Here is a 25,663-nt window from a genome sequence, read left to right as displayed (position 1 = left end):
TCTATTCTTCATAAAAGACTGAAAGTATTTGTGTTAACCTTCTTACATAGTAAAAGGGCAGAGCTCAATGCTATTGAAGGTGAAAAGGGCAGTGTAGCTAGCTACTTTCAAGATCTTTAAGCAAATTAGCATTGATCTGAAAATTAATTTTAAAGTCTACTACACTAGGTCAGAAATCTGAACCTCAGAGTTCCATACCAACAGTTCAAAGCTCTATTTCTTTCCTTAGGTGTTCGCCACAGGAGCGGAGGGCACAGCCCCCCCATACCTCGCTTCTGGATGAAGACTCGAAGCAAGGGGTTTGCACTTGAGACTGCCTTGCAGAAGTTGTCATCATTGTTGATGGGCAGCAGGTCCCCGTGGACATCAGCATAGCCGATGGTCACTTCGGCGTTAGAGATGTGGTGGGTGTGCACCACCAGCTGGTAGAAATCTTCAAACTTCCCAGGCTTGTGACGGTCCAAGGAGAACCTTCGGAACTCGGCCCCAAACTACAAGGCAAGAGACGGAGGAGTGAATTTGGGGAAGAGACGATGAGGGGAAGTAGAGTGTGCTCATGGATCAACATAGTAACCAAGTTCCTAAGAGGCTATGGGCAGCCCCGTGCCAGTCTCGGGATTGAGCAAGTCGAGTTCTACTTAAAATATATAAAGTGCATTTTAATTTTTTAATGTTTTAGGTTTTCAGATGTCTTTAAAAGAATATCCCCTTTGTTTTGATTCATCCTCCCCATGTTTCCTACCCTCCTAAACCTTTCCACTCATAGAACTGACTATCAAATTGTCTATTCACTACTCACTGTCTTCCTTTAAGCACCCCGCCCTGGCTTCTACAGCAACTCCAAGGAAGCAGAAGCTAGGATCCACACAGGAGACAAGAGAAAGATGCTGTGCAGGCTGCTGGAGGCAAAAGGCATTAACCGGGAATCCTACAAACTAGGACACCAACCTGCCACACAAATGTGACTACTTCTGGGACAGTGACACTTCCTATGGGGGGGGGGGTGACCAACTGCTTTTGATTTAATGCCCACACCATAGGAGGGAATTCATGCTGGGTACTGAAGCCTGGTCAAAAACCCATGGCAGGCGAAATGAAAGGCCACGGGGGAACTGAACATTGCTATTTAGCTAAGCTTAATCAGAGAAGGTTCTCGTTGCAGCGAATCGTGGTGGATGAAGAAGCTCATGGTGTTGGGCATGGCTGCACACCGTGTTGAGAATACGTGACTTGTGTGCACTTTAGCCCTGAACAAGGTATCTGTGCTCAAGCTTAGAGAGGACACTGTGGGAAGCAGAAGGGCTGGAAGACGGGACGGACTGTGAAGTGCAGTCTCTGGCCGACACTTGACCACTGCAGTCATGAATCACAGTGGTTGCAGATGCCTGCCCTGGGTCTGCGCCGAATGGTCCCTTCAGATGTCAGACAGAAGCGAAGGAGCTCAGGGGGCCTTACCCCTCACTGCTCAACTATTTGCCATAGATAGATCTTGGGAGAGGGGAAGTCACTGGTGTAAACCAAACAGGTCACAAAACAAACCCATAAAACAAGCCATCAGTGTTGGAAGAGGAGCAGTCAGATCAGAATGCATTTTATACAAGTTAGAAAGAGAAGAGAGAGAGAGAGAGAGAGAGAGAGAGAGAGAGAGAGAGAGAGAGAGAGAGAGAGAGAGAGAGAAAGAAAGAAAGAAAAGGGGGAAGAACCAGCTTCTTCTCCGAAGGGCAGTAAGCATCCACCCCTGCATAGTAACTGGCGGCCCCACACACCCAAAGGCTCCAGAACCGACTTATTTTCTACAGACCCATGGAGCTGCACCCCAAGCATGTTTACCTCCAGAAGACCCCAGCCCACAGCCTATGGGTCACTTCTTGAAGGCTGCAAGAAAATGACCATGGTCAGTCTGACCTGAGAGTTTTAGCTCAGGCTAGTCTTCAGTACAGTTAAGAGGTAAAGAACAGGGGCTCGAAAGTACACAGGGTTAAATGTTGAGTGTTACGTGAGAATCACCATCACAGCATCTGGACATTATACTGGACAAGTCATCTCAAGTCACGGGGGTTTCTGTCAGAAACCACCTACACCGCTCTCAGGTTTGGGGCTGTATCCCAGGAATTTGTGTTTTTAAGAAAACTCCCCAGAAGTAACCAATGTTAGTGTCTGGGGGTCACATACAGAGGACCAACTTCCAGCGATCTGTGTGAAGACAGACTTGCCTGAGAAGAAGCAATTGCCGTTCCCACTTCTTGCAGGTCTCACAAAGCAAAGCCAACCTCTTACCTAACTCCCCTGCCCAGGACACACAACAAAGGGACAATTCAAAATGTTGGCAAAACTATCTCCAGTGACAAGTCAGAAGTCTACTGCCCCCGCCCACACACAGTAGGGGAAGAAGTATGGCCCAAGAGTTAGTGTCTGGCTAGTCCCATTATGCACAGCTAATGTCCATCTCTGCTGGTGGCAGAGGTGAAGATCTGTCACCCTGGCTCCCATTACTAAGACAAGTATGGCATTTCTTCTTCTCAGCAATTAACAAAGACACAATGCCCATCAGCGGCAGCCGACAGAGCACACCGGTCTTCATTCAGAGGGGTGGAAACCTCTCAGATCCAAGAGATAAGGCCTACAGTCCAAGTTCTATGCGATTCCTTCCCAGGGTAGGTATCCAATCGAATCCTAACACATTTACTTCATAAGCAGGCAGACTTCATGTTTCCCATCTGTTGCTGACTTCTGCTGAGTCTTTGAACACACCCCTTTCTTCTCACGGAAGACATGAAAGACCGTAATGGTGAGTAATGAAACCCCAGGAGCATTTCTCTCCTGTCCTGGGTCTCCTCAGCAGGATGTATCACTGTACACTCACCTGAGGAACTCCCTTCCCTCTGCGCTCACAGCACCCCGCACTGCAGACTCAGCTCCCAGAAGCTCCCACACTCAAGAGTTCCCCAGCCAGGTTCCCACCTCACTCACCTTGCACGAAGCTTGATGTATTTTTCACTAAAATAAACGAGCGCCTTCCTGTAGCAATTTGGAAACCAAAAGAATTTAGACTTTTCTTGACGTGAGAAGTCTGGTTTGTGTTTGACCATGTGACTGGCCTACCGCTCAATCAGAAAGCTTAATGTTAGATGCTGCTCACATCACCATCACAGATGTGAGAAATGCATTTTATCTAGAAATTAATTCTTTTCCACTTCACATAGAGTAAACAAGGGGCCTCTGAGTGAAGGATTTAGTAGGTGCAACTCATTCGTGCCATAGGATTCTTGGTAATGCCACCAAGGTTTCAGGAACTGAAAAGCTACAGGGCTCTAATAACCAGATAACACGTCTTGCTTGTCAAGTGCTTTCTTGTTGCTTACTTTAATTGGAATTAGAAACGGTCCATGTTGAACTCGCAGCAAACAGATTACCTAAATGGTTCTTGCGGCTGAGCTACTTCTGACAAGTGACCCAATGAGAGGGAAGAAGCGTTTCCTCACCGGCTCACCTAGGAGGCCTCACTACACCTGTCTCTGCTTTCACTGACAGAGCATTAGAGCCGTGTGTGAGTGAAGCCCATGATGGTGTTGACAACCATAGCAGTAAAAGGCAGACAAAGGAGACGTTTTCCTGGTCACTGAGCAATAAGTACCTTCCATTAAATGAAGGATTTGTAAGATGCTTATTCTGGGTGACCTACAGTTACCTACCAACATCTGTACCTATATTTCAACTGTAAATTGGTAAATGTTATAATAACTCAATGTTATTACATAAGACATAAACTATATAATCCACATTAGTCAATTTTGTTTTTATTTACAAATTTTAATTCTTTAATGACTCCATATTTTTATATAATTTTTATTTGTGTATGTATATAATGTATCTGAATCACATCAGACCTAGATCTTCCCTCCCACTTCTCCAGCCTCACCCCCAGTCCCTTCCCCTTTGTGTCCTCTTCTTTTGGAAGCAGTTGCTGCGTGCACATGTGTGTGTCTATTCAGTGAACACAGACAACCTCTCGGCAGCTACTCCCTTGATATTTGCCACTGTTATGTTCTGTTGATTTGCTTGCTTGCTTTGGGGACAGGGTCTTGCTATATATAATAGTTTGAACTCAGTTCTTGCTTCTTCTCCTGCCTCAGCCTGGTGAGAGGCAGGCTGGCTCACTTGAGTCATTTGGACAATGTACAGGTGATCATTACAATACATCTACAACGTGCCTGTGTCCCTACCTCTCACAATGATCTCTCTCTCTCCCTCTGTGTGTGTGTGTGTGTGTGTGTGTGTGTGTCTGTCTGTCTGTCTGTCTGTCTGTCTATGTTGCCTAAGCTGATCTTGAACTTTCAGACTTAAGAAACCTTCCTACCTCAGTCTCCTGAGTGATGAGATTACAAGTGTGTGGTAGTGTTCCTACCTCTGGAGCTCTTCCCACTTGACAAACAAAAAATACCACCAGCAACAATTTAGGACTGATTTTAACAGAGATTTTATAGCCACATAAAAATACTTCAACTTAAACTTATCTAAACATTTTATTACATAGAAGAATGGCAGATAACCAAGCATAAATTAGTGGACAGAAAAAGAGAAGAAAAATTTCTTGGGGTAACAACAGATAAAAGAAATCAATGAGAAAAAAAATTATATGTAAATTTTCTGATTGTAAAGATTGTGTTTGTTCTATTTAAATTGTCTAATGGAAATACCAAACCACCCCATTCAGAATTCACAGTCTACATTCAAAAGTCATCTGGGTGTGTGGTGATATGCACATAGGCAGGAATATACACGCTTGTGTGCCCATGCACACATTCACACACACACACACACACACACACACACACACACCTCTCCCAATGTTGCCTTGGACTCCCAAAGTCCAGCTAGGCCAGTAAGCTAGATACCATATACTATATTGTATATAGAAAGGGGGAAAAGCCCCTCTTTCCCACCAGCACTCAACTCAAACAGTTGACTCCTTTCTCCTGGAAGAATTAATTCTAGGCACAGGGAAAGATTTGTACATAACCTAGGTAAGGTCACCTTTCCGGAATTGTACTTATTAAAGAAAGGATCCACTAGCCAGAGTCACCTTCCAGCAGCCACAGACTGTGTATGTCTTGAACCATCAACACAAGATAGATAGGACCTCTTCTAACATATGTAAATCCAAGTGCTTATAATAACACAGACTGCTAGTTTTCTAAGAGTGCTAGGGAATCTATTATTATAAAACTGTCAAATAAGAAACATAATCAAGTTCTTTTAAAAGGAAGAATACTTGTCATTGGGGAATTCACAGGTGTGTAACTCCTTAGTTTCCACAACTTTCAGCAAAATAAATTGTCGTTCCATTACTTTGATAATACTGACACACTCCATTGGTGATCTCAGTCTTTATGTCTGCCAGAGTACAGTAAACACTGAGGGAGGCCATCAGCTTCACCTATTAAAGCTTAAAGAGGAGCTAATCAAAATAGAAAATTCTTAGACCAGTAAGCAAAAGTGCAAAAGTACATTATCCTCAGCTGGGGATGGTGGCTCATGCCTGGGATCCTATTGTTTAGGAGACTGGGGCAGGAGAATCACCAAGTCCACAAGTTCCAGTATAACCAGGGGCCACACAGTGAGATCCTGTCTCAAAAAAAAAAAAAAAGCAGTAACCTAAAAGTGAACTTCATTTGGATTCCCCTTAACATATATTCAACAACAACAACTAGATGACTATATAGTTCAAATAAAGATATATATATATATATAATATAGGTCATCTCAGTCTTGTCATTTATCTCTCCCATCTTACTTCCCCTCCCCCTTCTCTTGAAATGAAGAGCTTCCAGCTCAGTGAGAGGTCCTGTCTCAAGGCAATAAGCCAGACAGTGATAATATGATATCCTCCTGCCTCGGCCTCCAGATGTATGCTGCCCCTCCACCATACAAGCTTACAAACATACTACACATATACAAAAGGAGTTACAAGGAAACATATACTCACATGGAGATTAATTCAAATACATCATACTAGAACTTACAGAATGTGGTAGCAGCAGACACTGGGAAGCTTAGAGGTCTAAAAACCTAAAATGAAATGTGTTAACTTAAACACACGTCAATCGAAACTAAAAAGAAATAAAAAGTGCAAGTGTAACCCAAGCAAGCAGAAGAAAATAGACTGAAGGAAGGGAGGGAGGGAGGGAAGAAGGAAGGAAGAAAGGAAAGGAGAGAGGGAGGGAAGAAGGAAGAAGGAAGGAAAGGAGGGAGGGAGGGAGGAAGGAAGAAAGCAAAGGAGGGAGGGAGGGAAGAAGGAAGGGAGAAAGGAAAGGAGGGAGGGAGGAAAGAAGGAAGAAGGAAGGAAAGGAGGTAGGGAGGAAGAAAGGAAAGGAGGAAGGGAGGGAAGAAGGAAGGGAGAAAGAAAAGGAGGGAGGGAGGGAAGAAGGAAGGAAGGAGGAAAGAAAGGAAAGTTGAGTCTTTGAAAAGATCAACAAGATTGGCACATCTTTAAATAGGGAAAACTCTAGTTATTCAGATCATACAGGAAAAGGGGAATATTACTGTCGATCTTTAGAAATGAGGGATTACAGTCTTCCTGTAGCAATGGCCACTGTGATAAGGAACCTGGATTCCTGCAAGAGATATCTGATCCCAGGGACGCGGCTCAGGAAGCATGTGAGATGAGTCTGGCCATCACAGCAGAAAGCCAGGAAGCCAAATATGCCCCACAAACATGGAGCATGCTGAAGGAGACAGGAACCATCTGGGAAACATGCCAGTGGCCAAGTTGGGACAATCTGAGCAAGAAAACAAAACAGCACAAAATAAACATCCACGAGTCCACCCTGGCGTAAAGAGACGCCAGAGTAAACACTTGGTAGACAGAGCTCCCATGCAGGGGAGGACTAAAGAGTTCACCTGAATGTGTCACCCTCAAGGACACATGTTTGCACCTGGGATTTGCTCCCAAGGGTACAGTGTGGAAGGGGGAGTGGTTTCACAGCGGGCTCTCTCCTTGTGGGTCAGGATGAGCAGCGATAATGAAAACTACCGGCAGGTCACTTGGGATGATGGATAGAAATGGCGCCCTGCCGCTGTGGTTTTCCCTTTCAGAGTCAGATGCCAAGTGACACTCTGTAAAACAGTCACCACTGGTCCTCAAAAGCAAAAGGCCATCAAAACCAAGGAGTCTGAGGAGCTACCACAATCAGAAGGAGGCATCACAAATGCGTGGACGTCCCCTCCCCCACACACCATGAAATCTTGGAACAGGAGGTTAGAAAGAACAGCAGGGAAAAACTGAATAAAGTAGGGGTGCCATTAATTACGATGTATCAGCGTTGGTTCATTCTTTACAGAAACACCCCATGGTAACATTAGGTGTCCCAGACCCGGGAGATGAGTGTGGGTTGTATGGGAATCCTCTGGACCCTTACTGTAATTCTTCTGTGTACACTTAAGACTGCTCTGAAACATTTCATATTAGTCTATACATAAGTAACAGGCCTCCTGTGGCCATTTCTTGGCTGAGCCTTTCTTCTTCACACCCATGTCCCTCCCTTTGCACTTAGAGCTCCCCACCTTTCCAGTTTCATGCTACATGTGATATTTCCTTTCTGACACCCTCCTGACAGCACACCCCCATTTTATTTCACGCTTCCTTTCCTAAGGTCTCACAGATGGAACTAAAAATATTATATGAGGTAAACTTGGTCAGAAGGGAAAAAACAAATCCCATATGTTTCCCCTCATATGTAGACCTTGGCTTCTAATTTTTATATGTGTGTAATTATGTAAGCTTGAATAGTGAGCATAGTACATCAACCTAAAATAAATTTTTAAGAAAAAATGATACATGAATCCGATGAGTGGCCATATCCTGATTACCAGATACTTTAGATGGTATAGTTAAATTCCAAGAAAGATATAAACTGTAAGAACTTATTTAAAAGGAAAAGGAAACTCCAAATGACTTATTACAAGGGTATTGAATTAATTTCTAAGATGCCACCAAGATTATTTTAGGCTTCATGCCTTCTTCATTCATGAATTCTACCAAACGTCCATAGAATTGATAGGAATCATGCATATCCTTCAAAAGAGTATGAAGGAACACCTCTCACCTTAGTCTGCAGGCCTGCCCTAATACCAACACGAAAAGAAAAGAAAAAGAAAAAGGCATGAGAATAAATTCACAGCTCAAAATCTATCGTGAAGGAAAATCCACCAAAAAATACCAGCAATCTATAGTCATTAACATACAAAAGGAATTACACAACCAGAGCCACCAGGGTGAACTACAGTCATGCAAAGTTGTGGTCGCATTTGAAAAATAAGTTATTGTAGTACACAATATTAAAGGCCAAAAGCAACACAATCATCACAACACCAAATCGAGTAAAGAATGACTCAGTAATTAGGACCACCCCAGCAAACACTTGATGGCTTAAGGCAGACGAGTCTGGCCAAAACTAAGCAGAAATCAAGAAAGTTCACGTTCACATTTGAGCACAGTAAGAAGGCTAGGGGGATGTTCTAACCTTTCTATTCATAGACAGAATTTATCTAGAATTCCCTAGAGCTGATGAATGGGTTCAGCACAGTTTAAAGACACAGTATCACTGCCCAAAACAAAATTTATTTTTAAAGCATAGCAGTGAACAATAAATATGGAAATAAAGAAAAAAAATTCTACTAATAACATAATGAGGGGATACAAAACTTTCGGAATAAAGTAAACAAAAGATGAAAACTCCAAGTATCGTTGAAAAATTAAAGAAGATACAAGTGGATGAAGTCATTCTATGTTCATGGATTACAGAATACTTGTCCTTAAGCTCCCTGAGTTGCTCTAGAGATTCAAAGTAACTACCAAGTTGGTCTAAAAGTATTTGGACACGTGGAAGACACAAACTATCCAAAAGAATGGAGCTTCAAAGGAAGAACTGGAGGACTCACACCTCCTGATTTCAAACTTCCCAGCCTGGTGCTGATACACTGTGAGGATTCATCATGTCCACTGTTTTGGACTGAGAAGTACCCAGGACAATGGGCTCTCAACCTTCCTAACGCTGTAACCCTTTAATAAAGTTCCTCATGTTGTGGTGACCCCCACAAACTACAAAATTATTGTCATTGCTATTTCATAACTGTACTTTTGCTACTGTTATGATTCATAATGTAAATATCTGATATGCAGGATATCTGAAAGGGTCATTTGAGCCCCAAATGGGTTGTCACCCACAGGTTTCAAGGTTGCAAACCACTCACCTAAGAGGTTGTTAAGTCACACGTCTGGGCCTGTCCAGAGACATGTAACTATGAGTGGTACCATCCCAAGAGCTGGGGCTCAGATATAACTGGAATAAAGAATCCATGTGAACAGGCATGCACTCTCTCTTGGCTTTGGCGCCATGTGAACCGCTGTACCCATGCTGGATGGAAGCACTGCACTCAAGTCAACCTTCCCTCCTTCAGCTGCTCCTGCATGCCTTTTATCACCATGACCCAAAGTCCAACTAACACATAGAAGATCAACAGAATCGACACACAATGCATGGAATAAAACCCTTGATTTGTGACCAGCTGATCTCCATTAAGAATATCGAGACAATCTTTTCAACAGCTGGTGCTGAGACAGCTGAACACCCACAGAGAACAACAGACTCCCAGTTCACACCTCATTGATTCGGGGCTGATGGTGATGGCCCATGCCTTTAATTCCAGAGTTCAGGAGACATGTCTGTGAGTTCGAGCTAGTTCTAGGACAGCCAGGGCTACACAAAGAAACCCTGACTTTAGAAAAGGTTCTGATTGGATTACCGAATAAACTTGAGAGCTGGTGTTTCAAAAACTTTTAATATACACAGGATTACATTTTTATTACTTGGTTTAGGCGATTACTACTTAGATATGACACCCACGGCATGAACATCGAGAAAAAAACATTAGGCAAACTGGATTTCATTAAAAAGTAAAGGCTTTGTGCCTTGAAAGATAGATACTATCAAAAAAGTGGAAAGGTTATTTATAGAATGGAAAAAATATTTGCAAATTAAACATATGATTAGGAAATTGCATCAAGAACTCTAAAAATCCAACAACAGGCTACTGGATATACAGGCTCATGCACTTGGCAGGACAGGGCATGGTGGACGATCTCTATGAGTTCAAGGCTAGCCTGGTTGGTCTACACAGAAAGCTCCAGGCCAGTGCCACAGAGAAAGAGCCTGTCTCAAACAAAACAATGTAACTCAAGAACAGGAAGACAATCCCCCCCCCAAAGGTCAACAAACTGGAATAAACACTTCTCCAAAGAAGATGCACAGACTGACACCAGAGCAGGTGGTGATCAGCATTGCTAGTCCCTGGGGAGATGTAGAGCCAATGCACTAGGCAACTTTCCCAAGCACAACAGGAGTTCCCCGAAATGTACATGACCACCCTTTCTTCAGCATCTCTCTTAGCCCCCTGCACTGTTTCTTTATTGATAAACTCCAACCTTGAAAAGTCTTTATCGAGTAGCACCTATGGTTCCGAAGGGCATCCTCCAAAGGTCCACGTGAACGTGCAGGGAGGGAGAGTCTGCTGAGAGATGGCTTTAGTCAGGGATTTACTCTGCCACATGCTCTGGTCTTTATCTACGACCTCACTACAGCCTCAGAACACAATTTTGGATCAGAACTTCAGAATCACAAGCAGAAATACGCCTTTCTCATTGTAAGTGATTTGCCTCAGATATCTTACAGTAATGGAACTCCAGTTCATAAGTTAGCATTTCAAATCTATTTGGATGGCCATGATAAAAATGATAAGTGCATACTAGTGTGAATGTGGAGAAATATGAAGCCTTTTGCATTTTTAATGGCATTTCAACGGTTTGGCACTTTCTTAAAGTGTTGAACAGAGTTGCTATATGAAGGACCATTTCATCTCTAGATATACAATCAGATAAATACACATGTCCATGCAAAAAGCAACAAGACAAATACAATGTTTATAACAACATTTCAAAATGAAACAATACAAGTGTCCAGTTGTCCAACAGGGCAAAGGAAGTATATGTAGATTTATTCATTGTTTGAGCCATGCTACAATGAAGGCCCTTGAAAACATTATCCTAAGAGGGGGAAAGAGACCTGAAAGTCCACTTATTGCACTCTACTTACACGTTATGTCTAGAATAGGCAAATGAGAACAGATAAAAAGTGTAATGTAGAAATGACGTTGTGGGCTGAAGGGAAGAAAGGAAATGGAGAGAGTCGTTAGTGAGTACGGTCATAGGGGTTCTGTCCGGGTGAAGAAAATGTTCTAAAATTAGATCATGGTAATGACCGTACAGCTCTGAGACTATATTTAAAACCATTGAATTTTACAATTTATAGGTGTGAATTTCATTTCCTATTAATTATAGTGTCTACAGCTGTTATTTAAAAGAGCTCACCTTAAAGATTATGTTTCTGAAACAGCCTATTGGAAAGGCTCACAGAAGCTAATCTGAAGGGAAGGAGGGGGCAGGTGCTACACAGGGAGGCTCAGGTTCTGGTCCAGTAAACAGAAAGACCCGCTGACATTGGGGGTCCAGCATTTGTCAGCACACAATTCAGAGAACATGTAGAGCTAAGAGATCAGGGAAGGCCAGGCCCTGTGACTTCTGGGCCTTTGCAAGGAGGTACGGGCTGTGAGGCTCCGGCCAGATGAGCTGGCAAGGCCAGCTTTTCCAGTTTGAATGGGAAGGAGGTCGGAGGACAGGTGCTCTGAACAGGGTGAAACTTGCCTTTTCCCTCACACTCCTGTCTCCACCCTGACCCCAAACTGTAAAAGTTCTTCTGTTCATCTCTAATCCAGAAACTAGGTTTATGCAGTGGCGTTTCTGGAGTCAGAGGGATCTGGTCATGACTTCCACTGTTCTACATCCATCACAGCGACACTTTCATTACTTTCGAAGCTAAAAGACATACTGTGATTTTATTTTTCTCAGTACTTCAAGTGCTATGCAAACCTACGATATGTGTTTCCGTGTAGAAACACAATTCAGAGTTCAGGTGTCTCCGGAGACATTTTTATGGGGCGGGGCGTCTTATGGTCAGCAGAGTTGAACCCAGTGTGCTAGGAAACTGGCAAGACTCAATGCTCAGCTATTGTTATGGCTCTGATTAAACTGCACACTTCTCACCTCCCAGCAGGCTGTTTGACAAGACCCCACACTGAGGGCTCAGAGAGTGAGAGACTTGCCCAAGGCCACAAAGAAACTTGATTCCAGGCTGGCTGCAAGTGGGCCCTTTAATTCTTGACTCTTTATTTTTTCAATTTTATTGGATATTCTCTGTATTTACATTTTAAATGTTATACCCTTCCCCCCACTTCCCTCTCTCCTCCCCCTCAACTTGCTTCCATGAAGGTGCTCCCTCTTCCAATCACTCTCTCCATCTCAGTGCCTTGGCTGGTTGATGATGTTGTTCTTCCCATGAGGTTGCAAACCTTTCAGTTCTTTCAGTCCTTTCTCTAGCTCTTTCTTTCATTGGGGTCCGCATGCCCTGTAAGCATCCTCTTCTGTATCTATGTGACTTTGGCAGAGCCTCTGAGGAGACATCCATATCTGGTTCCTACCAGTAAACATTTCTTGGCATCAGCAATAGTGCTTGGGTTTGGTGGCTGCACATGGGGTGGTTCTCCAGGTGAGGCAGTCTCTGGAGATCTTTTCTCCAGTCCCTGCTCCTCTTGTATTTGACCTTGTATTTCCTCCCCTGTTTTGTTCTCTCTTCTAAGAAGGACTGAGGCATCCACATTCTGATCTTCCTTCTTTTTGAGCTGCATAAGTTCTGTGAATGGTTTCTTGGGTATTCCGAGCTCTTTTATGGGAGGCGGCTAGTATCTGCTTATAAGTGAGTACTCTTTTGTGACTGGGTTACATCACTCAGGATGATAGCTTCAAGTTCCATCCATTTGCCTAGGAATTCAGATGCTGGCAAGGATGTGGAGAAAGAGGAACACTCCTCCACTGTTGGTGGGATTGAAAACTGGTACAACCACTCTGGAAATCAGTCTGGCAGTTCCTTAGAAAATTGGACATAGTACTACCTGAGGACCCAGCTATACCACTCCTGAGCATATACCCAAAAGTAGCCCCAACATCTAACAAGGACACATGCTCAACCATGTTCATAGCAGCCTTATTTAATATAGCCAGAAGCTGGAAAGAATCCAGATGTCCTTCAACAGAAAAATGGATACAGAGATTGTGGTACATATAAACAATGGAGTACTACTCAGCTATTAAAAACGAGTTCATGAAATTCCTTGACTCTTACTTTGTTGTTCTTTCTGAAATATCTAACTGTGGCCACTGGTGGTCAACAGTCCTTGCATTTTTCTACAGAAAACAGCAGTTTGGAGAACAATTTAAAAAGAGCTCCTTATGGTCCATAAGTTGCAGAGCTGGTTGTCAGGGGCTTTAAAAGATGACTAGCTCACAAGGGATCTGATATAACCAGTCATGGGCTCTCCTAAGAGCAGCTGATCATCAAGAACATTCTTTGTAGGGTTTATTTTCTGCCACGTGCTTCCTTTTCCTATGCCTCTGCGTCCTAGCTGATGAGCAACTTTGCCTCGTCCTACCCTTCTGCCATGATGCTCTGCCTCGCCACAGGCCCAGAGCTAGCCAAGCATGAACTGAGTCCTCCGAAACTGAGAGCCAAAATACACTGCTTCTCTTTTTAAGTTGTTTTTCAAGTATTTTTAACACCTGATTAAAAAGCAATCAACACGTGGTCCCAAGACTTCATATCAAACACATGTGGATACTGTTTTTGCTTAAAAAACATGTTGGTAAAGAGGCTGAAGAGATGGCTTAGGGTCCAAGAGCATGCTTGGACTGCTCTTCCAGAGGACCCAAGTTTGTCTGGCAGTTCATAAGTATTTGTGTAACTTCAGGAGGACCCAATGCCTCTGGCCTCTACAGGCACCTGAATTCACATGCATATACTAAAAGCCAATAAAAATTTGTAGGAGACCTATGCCTTGTCTTGTTTGGAATAGCTATTTAGGGGTAAGAAATACAAATATAGCACACTGCTCTCTGGCTATTGTGGGGAGTTATGCCATCTCCTTCATGGGAGTAGGCAACAAAACTCAAGCAATAGAAGGTCTTGATTCCTCACTCTCTGCCAGGGTCTGAGTTATTTGAGAGATCACTTCCCTCTTCAATCAGGTTTCACAAAAAGGCAGAACAAAAATTGAAAGGCAAAAATTTTTGACTGTCTGTCATCCTTTGTCATTCAAAACATTCTGCTTTTGAGAAATATTCTTTCCTCTTCTGCACCCAAGTTAAGTCACTGCTTGTCTCTGCACTGGCCAGGGAGGTGGACCACACACATTACAAGCACGGTTGTCTTGGGTAAACCCACAGAGACCAGTTTCATTCAAGATACCTTCTGAAGAAGGACAGCCTGGTGTCTGGTGTCCCCAAGCACAACCTGGAGACCACATAATTCATGTGTGCCTGAGTCTAGGGTCTTCCTGCTAGAGCAACCTCAGTCGAGGTTGGCTCTCAAGGGTCCCACAGATGTATAACCGATGAAGACATCAAATGCCACAGAAATGCCCAATGAATATGGCGAGAATGCCTTGCCCAGCCGTGTGTAACAAACTGACCTCTTTAAAACAAAGATCACACAGCACGTGGTCTGCCTTTCTTTATGGTTTAAATAGAGATACAACCACAGAATTCTGAACTCAGAGAGATTCAGGATTCCCCCACCACGCATGTCCTCCTCCCCAAGCAATCAATGATGACCGCTTTGATGTGGTCTTCAAAAGATTTTACAAGAAGAAGGGTAAACTCGTGTGACCTGCATGTCCTCCTTCCATCGACAGGGTCTTGCTGTGCAGTCCTGGCTGGTCTTGAACTTGTCATTCTCTTGTCCTCATGTCTGGAATCCTGGGCTTAAGGCAGATACCATCTCACCCTGTCTTCTCCAAACAACAGTAGCAAACTATCTATCCACAAGGGCACACCCCGCTTTTTCATTAAATTGTTATATTGTGAATACATATATGGGCTATGGAGGAGATACCCCAACTTACAGATGCCCTCCAACTCGAAAAGGGTTATTTTTACTTGGTTGCTGGCATCCTAAGGTGGCCACAGGACAGGATACCTACCATCTGTCTCATATGACCAGTGAAAGCTAGCCTAAGGTCCATACCAGTCAGAACTGGCTCAGGGACCAGTCCACCTCCTAAACCCAATCAGTCACACATTTGACAAAGTTGATCTATATTAGGAAGTGGCAGGAATTGCCTAACTCACCACTGAACTAATGAATGAAGCCACAAGTCTATAGAAGCCTGTACACTGGCACTGGCTTAGGTCATGAAGCGAGATGGGGTGAGAAGGTTGTGAAACGGGTCCATGTTTCTCACAGGCAGTGGGTTCCCCTAGCCCTGCTGGGGGTGCATATATTTCCCAAATTCCCTATCCTTCTGAAGCCACGTGCAGGCCAACATGTTGGCAAAACCAAGGCAGCAATGTTTGAAAGCGTACTTTTAAGAATAAGAACCACAGCCAAGGGAAGGCAGCCGAACCTCCTGGCTGCCTGGAGGCACTGGGTACTAACATGAAAAGGGGGGAGGGACTTTGTTTCCAAGAAATACCCAAGAAGGAAATAGAATGAACCAATCACTGTGGCATACTCACTTGCTTTTGGCTGAGTCAAGTAGGGGCCCAAGCTAGCCCTGAACTGTGGCCTGTATCACACACATGCTGCAGGCAGAAACTCTCTGGAGAACTCTGAGGCTTCCACTCTAGTCTCACCCTGTGTAGACACTAGGAAGAGAGCACCCGAGAATGCTTCATCAAAGGGCAGCACAGGAACCAGAGCCATCCGGGCTGAGGGAGGGCCAGGACACTGTCACAGAATGTTCTTTTGGAGGTTATACACCGCTCTTTACTTGAACTTCAAACTATAAGTAGGAGCTTACTCATTGAACCGATTTCCTCTTGTTGTGCTTCAGAGACCTACAAGAACACGGTCTCCATTTTAACCAGTAAAGGGCTTAGTATGCAGTAGCAGCCAAGAAGACATTTACAGGTCTAGCAAGGAATGATACATTGAGAAGTCCTACTTTCATTTACTACTGAACAGTCCCAGGGCACCTTTGTGTCCAGATGGTATTCTACATACTTAAGACATGAGAGGGCCCAGAGAGGAAATGCCTGCCTTCCCTCAGGAAATCTGTACCCTACAGAAGGTGGGCAGCATGAACTAGAAAACAGCCAGCTCTGCAGTGAGACTCATGGGAGAAACAGAAGTGGGGGAACTCTACGACCTTCAGAGTCACATGTGATAGATCCATTGTGTCGGTCAGCTCCCTAAAACTGGCTCTGCCTGGGATGGCTCAGGCTCCTAGGTCTCCACAACTGCTTCCTAGGAAGGAGGCTCTCCTCCCCATCCTGTGGCCTGCTCTGTTTCTCCAGCTTTGGTCTCACTGCACCTGTGAAGCATGGCCCCAGCTGTGTTTTCCCATCTGGGATGACGCGGTGTAGCTCACAATGTCCAGACTCCCCAAGATACCTGAAGTGCTGCCGGCTTGCAGACACCCTTTCTGGCTCCCCGGAGCCTGAAGTGCTGGTTTCATCCCTTCCTTCCCACCCCAGGTTTTCTCCAACTGAAATTATTCTTCTTGCATCTCTGTCCCCAGCCATGGTGCAGGAGGGACATCGGTGTAGCTGGAATGGCACTGGCTTACCTGTATACCCAACAAAACACCAAGGAGAAGATGGTGGGGTGAGGTAATCCAGGAGGACTCTACAGTAAGTATGTAGGTATAGGAATGCCCATGTGTAACCCAGGCCTGGAGAAACCAAGAAAGGGCCCCTTCCTCTCCTCTCTAACATTCAGTGCCTAGAAACTAAACTCTACCTAGAGTCAATCAACCACCTACATCTAAGGACCTCGGGCACCTCACAGAGGGATTCCCAGCAGGCCAGAGCATCTCAGAGGCAAAGGGGAATGCAAGGTAATTGAGAGAGGAGAGAGGGCCTGAATGTGCCAACTGCTCTGGACCTCTAAGGGGTGTCGGCACCAGGCTTTACAGAGACATTTACATTCAGACTCCTTCCAAATCCAGAGGGCTCTCATTCTGCTCCCAGAGAACAGAACAGAGGCCTGACTCACCATCTTGAACTAGAAGGCTTAGAAGGCTTATTGTGAATGGGAAGCTCATCTATCTTTCTATTTAAGAACAACTCTATAGACTAAACAAAATCTGTCCTGCAACTCTGAAGGCTGCTCTGGCCCCAACCCTGCAAGGCCTTCTTCTCCTGCGAGGATCCACCCAGTAGGGCTGAGCTGTACAAGGTCCTGCTCTACAACCCACCCCCTTTCCCCTCAGGCCTTTCCTGGAGAGACCCACCCTACCCTTGTAGGCTCTGCCTTGTACAGACACTCTGCTATAGGGCTCTGCAAATGAGATCAAATGCAACCAGAAGCATCTGGCTATTCCCACAAATAACACACACCAAAATACTTACAGCAGTGAAAAGTGGAACCAGCAAATGAACAAGTATACAAGAGACCACATCAGCCATATCCACAGATGGAAATACCAGGCCAAAGAAAGGTGATTTTTAAAAATGTTTAGGGATTCAGTGACTTCTTTACAATGTGTGAGAAAACTAGAACTTGGTGCTGAATTTGCCCCATGAGTCTGATAAGGCCAAAAATATTTGGACACAAAACAACAAAAGGATAAATCCTGGCCTAAGGATCTCTGAGGGAGAAGACCAGCATACCAGGGAGGTTGGTCTGCTGGTCCCATGGCTTTAGAATGCACTGGCTTCTGCACAGACATGATCTTGAACACACAGCACCAGCATCCAGGCTTACGGGAACAATGTGGCTTTGACAAGTCAAAAAGGAACAGCTTTTATTATTGTTGTTGTTGTTGTTGTTATTTATTTATTTATTTATTTATTTATTTATTTATTTATTTAGAAACAGAATGTCACATACCCCGGGCTGGCCCTGGATTTGCTACTTAACCAAGGATGACCTTCAATAGGTAATCCTCCTGCCTCTACCCAGCAATATGAGGACAGCAGGCATGTTCCATACCTGGTTTAAGTGGTGCTGAGAATCAAACCCAGGTTCTAGCACGTGCTATGCACCCATTCAGTCTCCTCAGCTGTACTTTCAAGACTGACAACTAGGGCTGTCCACAGCCATTCAGTTAGGTCATTCAGAATACCATATCAGCAGTCATTCAAGAAAACTTCGAGTAGGGCCTGCTAAAGCTAGTCCTGGGCTGAGGTGAGCCTATGATGCTGAACGAACAACCTGACTTCACATGGCTGAAGCTCTGCTGACCGGCAGGAAATCAGTCACATAGGCAGCACGTAATTACAGACGGAGAAATGCCAGGGAAATGACTGAGAAGCTAGGCCTCAATTTAACCTGGGTGTGTGAAGCAAGTAGGTCATTAGGTAAGGAGACTGGGGAACACACGCTTCACCTATGGTGCAAGCTGAAGGGCAGCACGGGCCCGACACACGGTGCCCTGCCCTGTGCCAGGTGCTGTAAGGAAAGGTTGGGAAGGCCATCACTGGCACAAGCCGTGGACCTCTGCGTGTCTCTAATGTTTCCACTATTCATGGAGATGTCCTAGCTTCACAATAACCTAACTCCAGAGGAAGGACTCAGGCAGGGTCAATGATGGCTCCACCCAGCTACGGCTGAGACTTGCCTTGCTCAGAGACATGGCCAGAGCAGGATTTGCTAAGGGGGGAGAGAGAGAGAGAGAGAGAGAGAGAGAGAGAGAGAGAGAGAGAGAGAGAGAAAACCTGAATCATAGTCTTCATATATTCCAACTTGAATGGGAGTGGGTGGGGTGAGATGGATGGATGGATAGACAGATGACAGATAGAAAGAAGATGATAGATGATAAAGAGATAACAGATGGGATATATATATATTATATATGAATACTTAATAATATAATGTTATATAATATATAACAATCATATATGCTATATATTATATATCATATATATTAGGAAAAAGATAGATAGAAAGATAGATAGATAGATAGATAGATAGATAGATAGATAGACAGACAGACAGACAGACAGAGGGAGGGAGATAACAGACAGATATACCACAGGTGATGCTCCGAATTGCACACTGGGACACAACTTAGAATCAGGACATAAGTCTGTGAGTCAGACAGGGTGGCACTTGGTCCTTTCCTGTGCCTTGCCCTCCCACTGCTATCCAAAGTGATGATGGCATAACCGTCACACCTGCTTTACTGCCTGGACCAGCACCACCGGGTGCATGTCATTGCCCAGGGTGACTTCTGGGCCAAGAACTCTCACTGGAGTGGGCCCCATCTGGGAAGCCATGCGCCTTTGAGGGAAAGCCTGCACCATGGCTCACACGAATACTTTGCACTGGGGACCCAACGTGGACAGGGCAGGGACGAAGGCCAGAGACAAACAGGCATGACGGAGTCAAGACGTCACTGCCAGGCAGCCTACGTGTACTCTTCAATCCCGACAGCACGTCTACATACAGAGAGGTGTCACCGTCCCGTTTTACAGACCAGCAGAGCAAGACCTAAGGGCAGTGGTTCTCAATCTAAAGGTCTTAACCTCACAGGGATCACTATCAGATATCCTGCACATCAGATATTTATAACTCCTAACAGTAGAAAAAAATGACAGTTATGAAGTGGCAGTGAATTAATTTTATGGCTGGGGTCATCTCAACACGAGGAACTGTATTAACGGGACATAGCATTAGGAAGGGTGAGAGCCGCTAGACTAGAGGGATTCACTGACCTGCTCAGTAGCAAGGCTCACCATGAAGAAGCTGAGGCCCGCTTGCAAGAGCGATTGAGACAACTGTAATAAGATGGACAGACAAGGAGGACTAGAGGGGTAAGGGAGGCCCGGGGCAATGGCTGGCATGGGTAGGAGGGGCTGCCAGTGAGGAGGAAGGCTGCTTGGTACCTGGGCAGAGACAGACTCTAGGTAGGTAGCGTGCGAATGTACCTGCTCATCTGTCTCCACCTCCACGGGACTTTCCTGTACTGCAAACCCACAGCAAGGAGCCTGGTTACAGAGAAAACAGTCTGACCTCTGCTTATGAAACGTCGAAGAGTCAGGCAGTTTGCAGGCTGGGAACCGTACAAGGGAGGCCAGCTGGTCCTGGTGACTCACGACACAGGTTCAGACAATAAGAGTCAAGTCGGGGAGAAAGCGCCAGGCTCAAGACTACACCAGCTCCCAGGTCTGCTCCCTGCACTAGCTTCATAACACTGGGCAGTAGACAGCGCGTCTCTGCGTCTTAGACTTCTTGGTAAGCAGGGGTAAAGAGTGGCTCTTTATAGGGTCTTGTGAGAATCCAAAAGGCTCGCAGTGTGGAGGAGAGCAATATCCCTGAAGTTGCTCGCTGTCTGCAGACCCGGGAGGGTGTACAGCACCTCAGGGCTCTCACCAGCTTGTCAGACAGCCTTCCTCATGAACCAAACCTGCAAACTTGTGGACATTCAGGACAGACCATCGGCAGATGCTTCTTGCACCATGGGCCAGACACAGTTCTGCATCAGCTGGGCTTCACCTCCTAACTGGCTTATTAGGCTGTTCCTTCCACTGCTATCAAGTGGCCACTTCAGGGCCACCTTTCAAAACTGAATAATGCTCTTTTGGTTTGTTTTAAAAATAACACCCTGAGAGGGATGGAGAGATGGTTTGGTGGTTAAGAGCACTGACTGCTCTTCCAGAGGTCCCGAGTTCAATTCCCAGCAACTGCTTGGTGGCTCACAATCATCTGTATTTGGATCCAACGCCCTCTTCTGGTGTGTCAGTGATAGCATACTCATATAGATGGAAATAAATGATGATGATGATACAATGAGAGATGGAACTTGAAGCTTTGGGTGGCTACTAGCCTCTCCTCTCAGTGGTGTGATTCAAATGGGCCTCTGCTAAATGACCTGGCTGTGTCTGGAGAGCCCAGCAATACTTAGAGTAATACTGTTGTAGAGAGCCTGCTGTAGCTCTGCCAAAGGAAATGGTGATGTACCGAGTCTGTGCTCCCTGCATCCGCCAGACACGCTACACACAGGGCTGAAGCACCCATGCTGTGTTAACAGGCAGGATCAAAGGCTCAGACTGCTGAGGAATGGGGACCTCACAGGATACAGGAGGCCATTTAGGAAGCAGCCCAGCCCTGAGTACACGTCCGGGAGACAACGGGAGGGAGGTGGGTGGATACTGACCTCAGTAGGCAGGTGTTGCGTGTTTCCCAGGAAATGGGATCATGGACCATGGAACTGGATGGTTCAGGGTGATGTTGCAACTCAAATTCTGGACTCGAACACCTGGAGCTTAATAGTTTTGTCATGGCTTCTCTTGATGAGCCTCGGGGTCCTCATTACCACAGAGGAAAAAACAATACTCTGTAAGGTGTTGTATGCCAAGTGCCCGGAATGAGGCCCGGCTCAGATGTTACCCAAGGCTATAACCACCAAACTCATTCAGGCTGACGAGTAGGTGCCACCGTACCTAGACTTTGCTTATGATGTGTCTGTGTGACAGCTTCTCCCACAGGCTGGATCATGTTCCTGGAGCAAGTTGTACCCACTAAGCAATAGGTGCTAATTTGGGGCCAGGCTGTGACTACTGACTGGGCTTGGAAAGCAACCTCTATGTCCTGTCCGGCTCCAGCTCCCCCACCGCCAACAGGGCCAAAGCCCTTAGGAAACAGTGGTAGGTCAGGCAACTGGCTGCTCAGATTCAGTAGGGGTGACCCATCTCCAACAAAGGGTTAGGGTTAGGGTTAGCTTTTAGGACAAACTCGGCATATGAGGTGACTCCATACAGGCTCCAAAATTCAGCATCAACTTCCCAGGCTTAGCCTCAGGGACAAACTGCTGCCTCACTCCTTCCTTGTCTCTGTCAACAATGGTACTGACAAGTCTCGGGCACTATCATGAGCAGGTGCATCTCCTCTGCAAGGGACCACCCTGCGGGCAGAAAAGTTTATTTGTCCCATAGCAACACCCTGCTATTTCAAAACACTGAGGGAGTGAGGCCACACTGGCTATCCGGAGGTGGGGCAGCCAGTGGCTTAGGTCCCTGAGCCATGGAGGACAGGATACTAATATTACTTCCATTGCTAAATTCCTCTACAACAGCTGACCACCTAAAAACAATACCACACACAGCCCTCAAATCTCTGCCATGATAGTACCTCTGAGGGTCTTTCTATGGGATCACATGTCCCTCTCAAAAAAGGCTTCTGATGAGAGGTTTCCTGGGTCAGGGCACCTTTGCCTCATTGGTTTGTTCTGAGAGGCAGAGAGGGGGTTCTGGTATCATGGAATGATGTCAAATTTAGCTTTGATAAGCAAAGCAAGATGACAAAATGAAGAAACAGACGCATCTACTCAGCAGCCAGGACGCTGAAGAGGAACAGAGAAACCCTAATGGCGCTTTGATGTACTGGGAAGATAAGGAGCATCAACACCGTCAAGTGTGTATGAATGCGAAGATGCCCAGGGAGACCACCTCCATCCTCCATATGAAGGCGGAGTGTAAGATTTCTATAGGTTCCATGGCCTAACCAGCATGAGGCTTTGTTCCACACACACTGCTTTCTTTTTCAAAGGAAGATGGTCCAATCGTCCCCTCACACCAAGAATAAATATCAGAGATGACCCAAGATCACCTTAGTCACCTCATGTCACCTTTGGCCACAACACCCAGCCCACCACAAGGGTCTCTGAATGACCTAGTGCCATAAACTAATGGAAGGTCAAGAAATTCAAGCATAGAAGCCACCATTCAGCCATGGTGAAGCTTTGCAAGACCCTCTTCATTCACACGTCAGCAGTGGACGACCTAAACTCTGCAAAAATAGACTTTTCTTGATTTACTTTGACTAACCCACAAGTATATAATCAGTTGTTTTACAGTTCCTCAGAACTGCAGAGCTCTGGTGCTTCAAACAAAAACCTGAAAAGAGGTAACCTCCATGGACACACACACAGAACCGCCATTTTACACATCTGGAGAACCCTATCCCTAACCCAGGCCACACTGTCTGGCACTAAGCACTGGCACTGTGCTCTGCCTTGGTTTGCTGGAGGGTCACTAAATAGACCAGGGCAGCAGACAAACTACAAAGTGGATGTAGGTGGTCCAGACATGGATGTAGGCGGTCAACATATAGATATAGGTTGTCCACACATAAATGTAGGTGGTCCACACATGTTTACAGGTGGTCCACACACGGATGTAGGACATCCACACATCATGATGTGATGTTGCGCAGAGGGTAATTTCAAACTTTGTAGGTATAGAAGGCAAGCTTTCCCCTTACCCAAGTAAAATACTATACTCCATCCTATTTGCTAATAGGGTGTTGAGGTGGGGTTGGGGTGGGACTCAACCTAACTTTCAGAGCCAAAGGCCTAAGAAGGGAGAAGTTAGGGGGAAATAGCCCCAAATGACTGCTGATACACCAGCACAGGGTCCTCTCATTCCAAGGAGTAGGCCTGGTACACAGGTGAATAGCTCCGCTGTGAGGATGTGGGTCAGGCTGAATCTCAAAGACCCACTTCCACCCATATGGAAACCTGGAAATATCAACAGCAAAGGCTTCTCTGTCTAGTTTAGCTGCTCTTCTCTTCCTGTCCCATAGAATTAGCACTAGTTTTCTTCCCAGGCATGGGAGGGCTGCTCTTGGCAGAAAACCTGCCGTGAATCATATATCTGCCACTTTCAGAAAGTAGACGTTTTCTAAGGTAGTGCCTCAAATGATTGTTGAAGTCGTCGCTGTAAGGAAGATCCATTTGCTCTCCCTCTCAGTCGGCGCTTGCTGGATATGTACTGGATGCAGAACCTCACAGGTTAATGCTGAATCATTGAGAAATGCCAGTCACTTTCTGGGCTTATCTTCTCGAATGTTCGACCTGATGTCTGTGTAACGGGAGGATTAAAGAACTCCAACAAGGAAAAGACTACTAGAGCTCAACAGGCAGCTGTTGCATCTTCTGGAAGTTACAACCTGAGAACTGGAACAGAGAATCCCCAGAGCTGCAAAGAACAAATGAAGGTACTCCAGGCATTCCCAGAGGACAGACATAGCGACTGACCCTGCAGTCTGATAAGACAGCTGGGGCTGCTGACCCTCGGCTTCATACAAATTTAAGCTTGGGGACTAGTAATGCTTCAAATAATAGAATGAAGGACCATCCCCACCCCATATGCATGCCCCATGTCACTTTTTCCAAACCTGCCCTCCACTGAAAACAGTGGACACAGTGTCTGCTTTCTTGTCTTTTTACCCCAACATGGGCTCCACACTTGACTCACAGTAGTTGCCCTGTAAAAAGAGCAAAACCCCACAAACAAATGCCTGAATGGCAGGCAGCATTTTATAGCCAGCTACCAAATAGAGGGGTTCCCTTGAGGATATGCATCCAGAACCTTCTTCCACAATGCAAGGCAAAGAGAACATCTTAAAATCAAAAGACACAGCCTCAGTTGCTTCCATGAGCTCCAGACCTGGAGAACCAGGGAGAGCCAGAGGTAGGGTCTCTTGTGGTAATTGGGGACACTGGGATGTGGTGTCTGTGACCTGATCTGGATTCCATGACTTGTCAGTTCCTAAGAAGAGCCATGAGTCTTCCCCACTTGTCTTAGGGTTTCCTGCAAAAAAACATCATGACCAAGAAACAAGTTGGGGAGGAAAGGGTTTATTCAGCTCACACTTCCATATCACTGTTCATCACCAAAGGAAGTCAGGACTGGAACTCAAGCAGGTCAGGAAGCAGGAGCTGATGCAGAGGCCATGGAGAGATGTTACTTACTGGGTGGCTTCCCGTGGCTTGCTCAGCCTGCTTTCTTATAGAACCCAGGTCTACCAGCCCAGGGATGGCACCACCCACAATGGGCTGGGCCTTCCCCCTTGATCACTAGTTGAGAAAATGTCTTACAGCTAGATCTCATGGAGGCATTTCCTCAAGGGAGGCTCCTTTCTCTGTGATAGCTCCAGCTTGTGTCAAGTTGACACAGAACCAGCCAGTACATCACTAGTGGCCATAAGCTATAATGGCACTGATTGGGTTTCAGAACCTGGTAGATCTGGGCAAAGATGTTCCCAGGGGTTCAATGTTCCTTTGCAAATCATGGAAGTGATAGGAAAACCCATAGTATAGGTTATGGTGGGGATTGATGAATTCTTTCTTGAGACTTCAGTGTATTGGAACCTTGTCTGGCATATATTTCTCATATGTACTGGGAATATTAAATGTTAACTGCTTTAGAATTGGACCCTTACAAAAAGAGAGCAAGTACCTCATCTGTGCCATGTTTTACATCCCCGGTGAGTCTAGTACAGCTTCAGAACATGTCTTAGTGCATGCTGGGAGGGACTTAGGGGGTCTAACACCTGCACTTTGCGGCCTACATTTATGCCCAAAAGGAAGTGAGGAGCCAATAAACATGTACATTTATACATAAACAGCCAGCTGGACACATCTGCCTGTGTGTTCTGCTGCTGTCCCTAAAGGGCCAGAAGACCCTTTTAAGCCAAGGCACACCTCTCCTCTGTCAATCCAGACGTGCTTCACGGATGCTAGAGCTTCTGAGACCTTTAAAGGTCCTACTTGG

General features: G+C 45.5%; 1 protein-coding gene across 1 annotated transcript in view; it reads right to left on the bottom strand.

The window, feature by feature from the left end:
- The window catches only part of PARD6G (par-6 family cell polarity regulator gamma), a gene marked incomplete at both ends in the record, with an annotated part of 65,042 nt that overhangs the window by 34,434 nt on the left and 4,945 nt on the right, over window positions 1-25,663 (bottom strand). Inside the window, one exon of the mRNA XM_080920044.1 lies at window positions 269-491. Within this exon, the coding sequence (XP_080776170.1) occupies window positions 269-491 (223 nt within the window). The remainder of the gene's footprint in view (window positions 1-268; window positions 492-25,663) is intronic.

Source organism: Micromys minutus (assembly GCF_963924665.1).
Source record: "Micromys minutus genome assembly, chromosome: 8".
Classification (NCBI taxonomy): Eukaryota; Metazoa; Chordata; class Mammalia; order Rodentia; family Muridae; genus Micromys; species Micromys minutus.
This window is presented reverse-complemented; position numbering and strand designations above follow the sequence as displayed.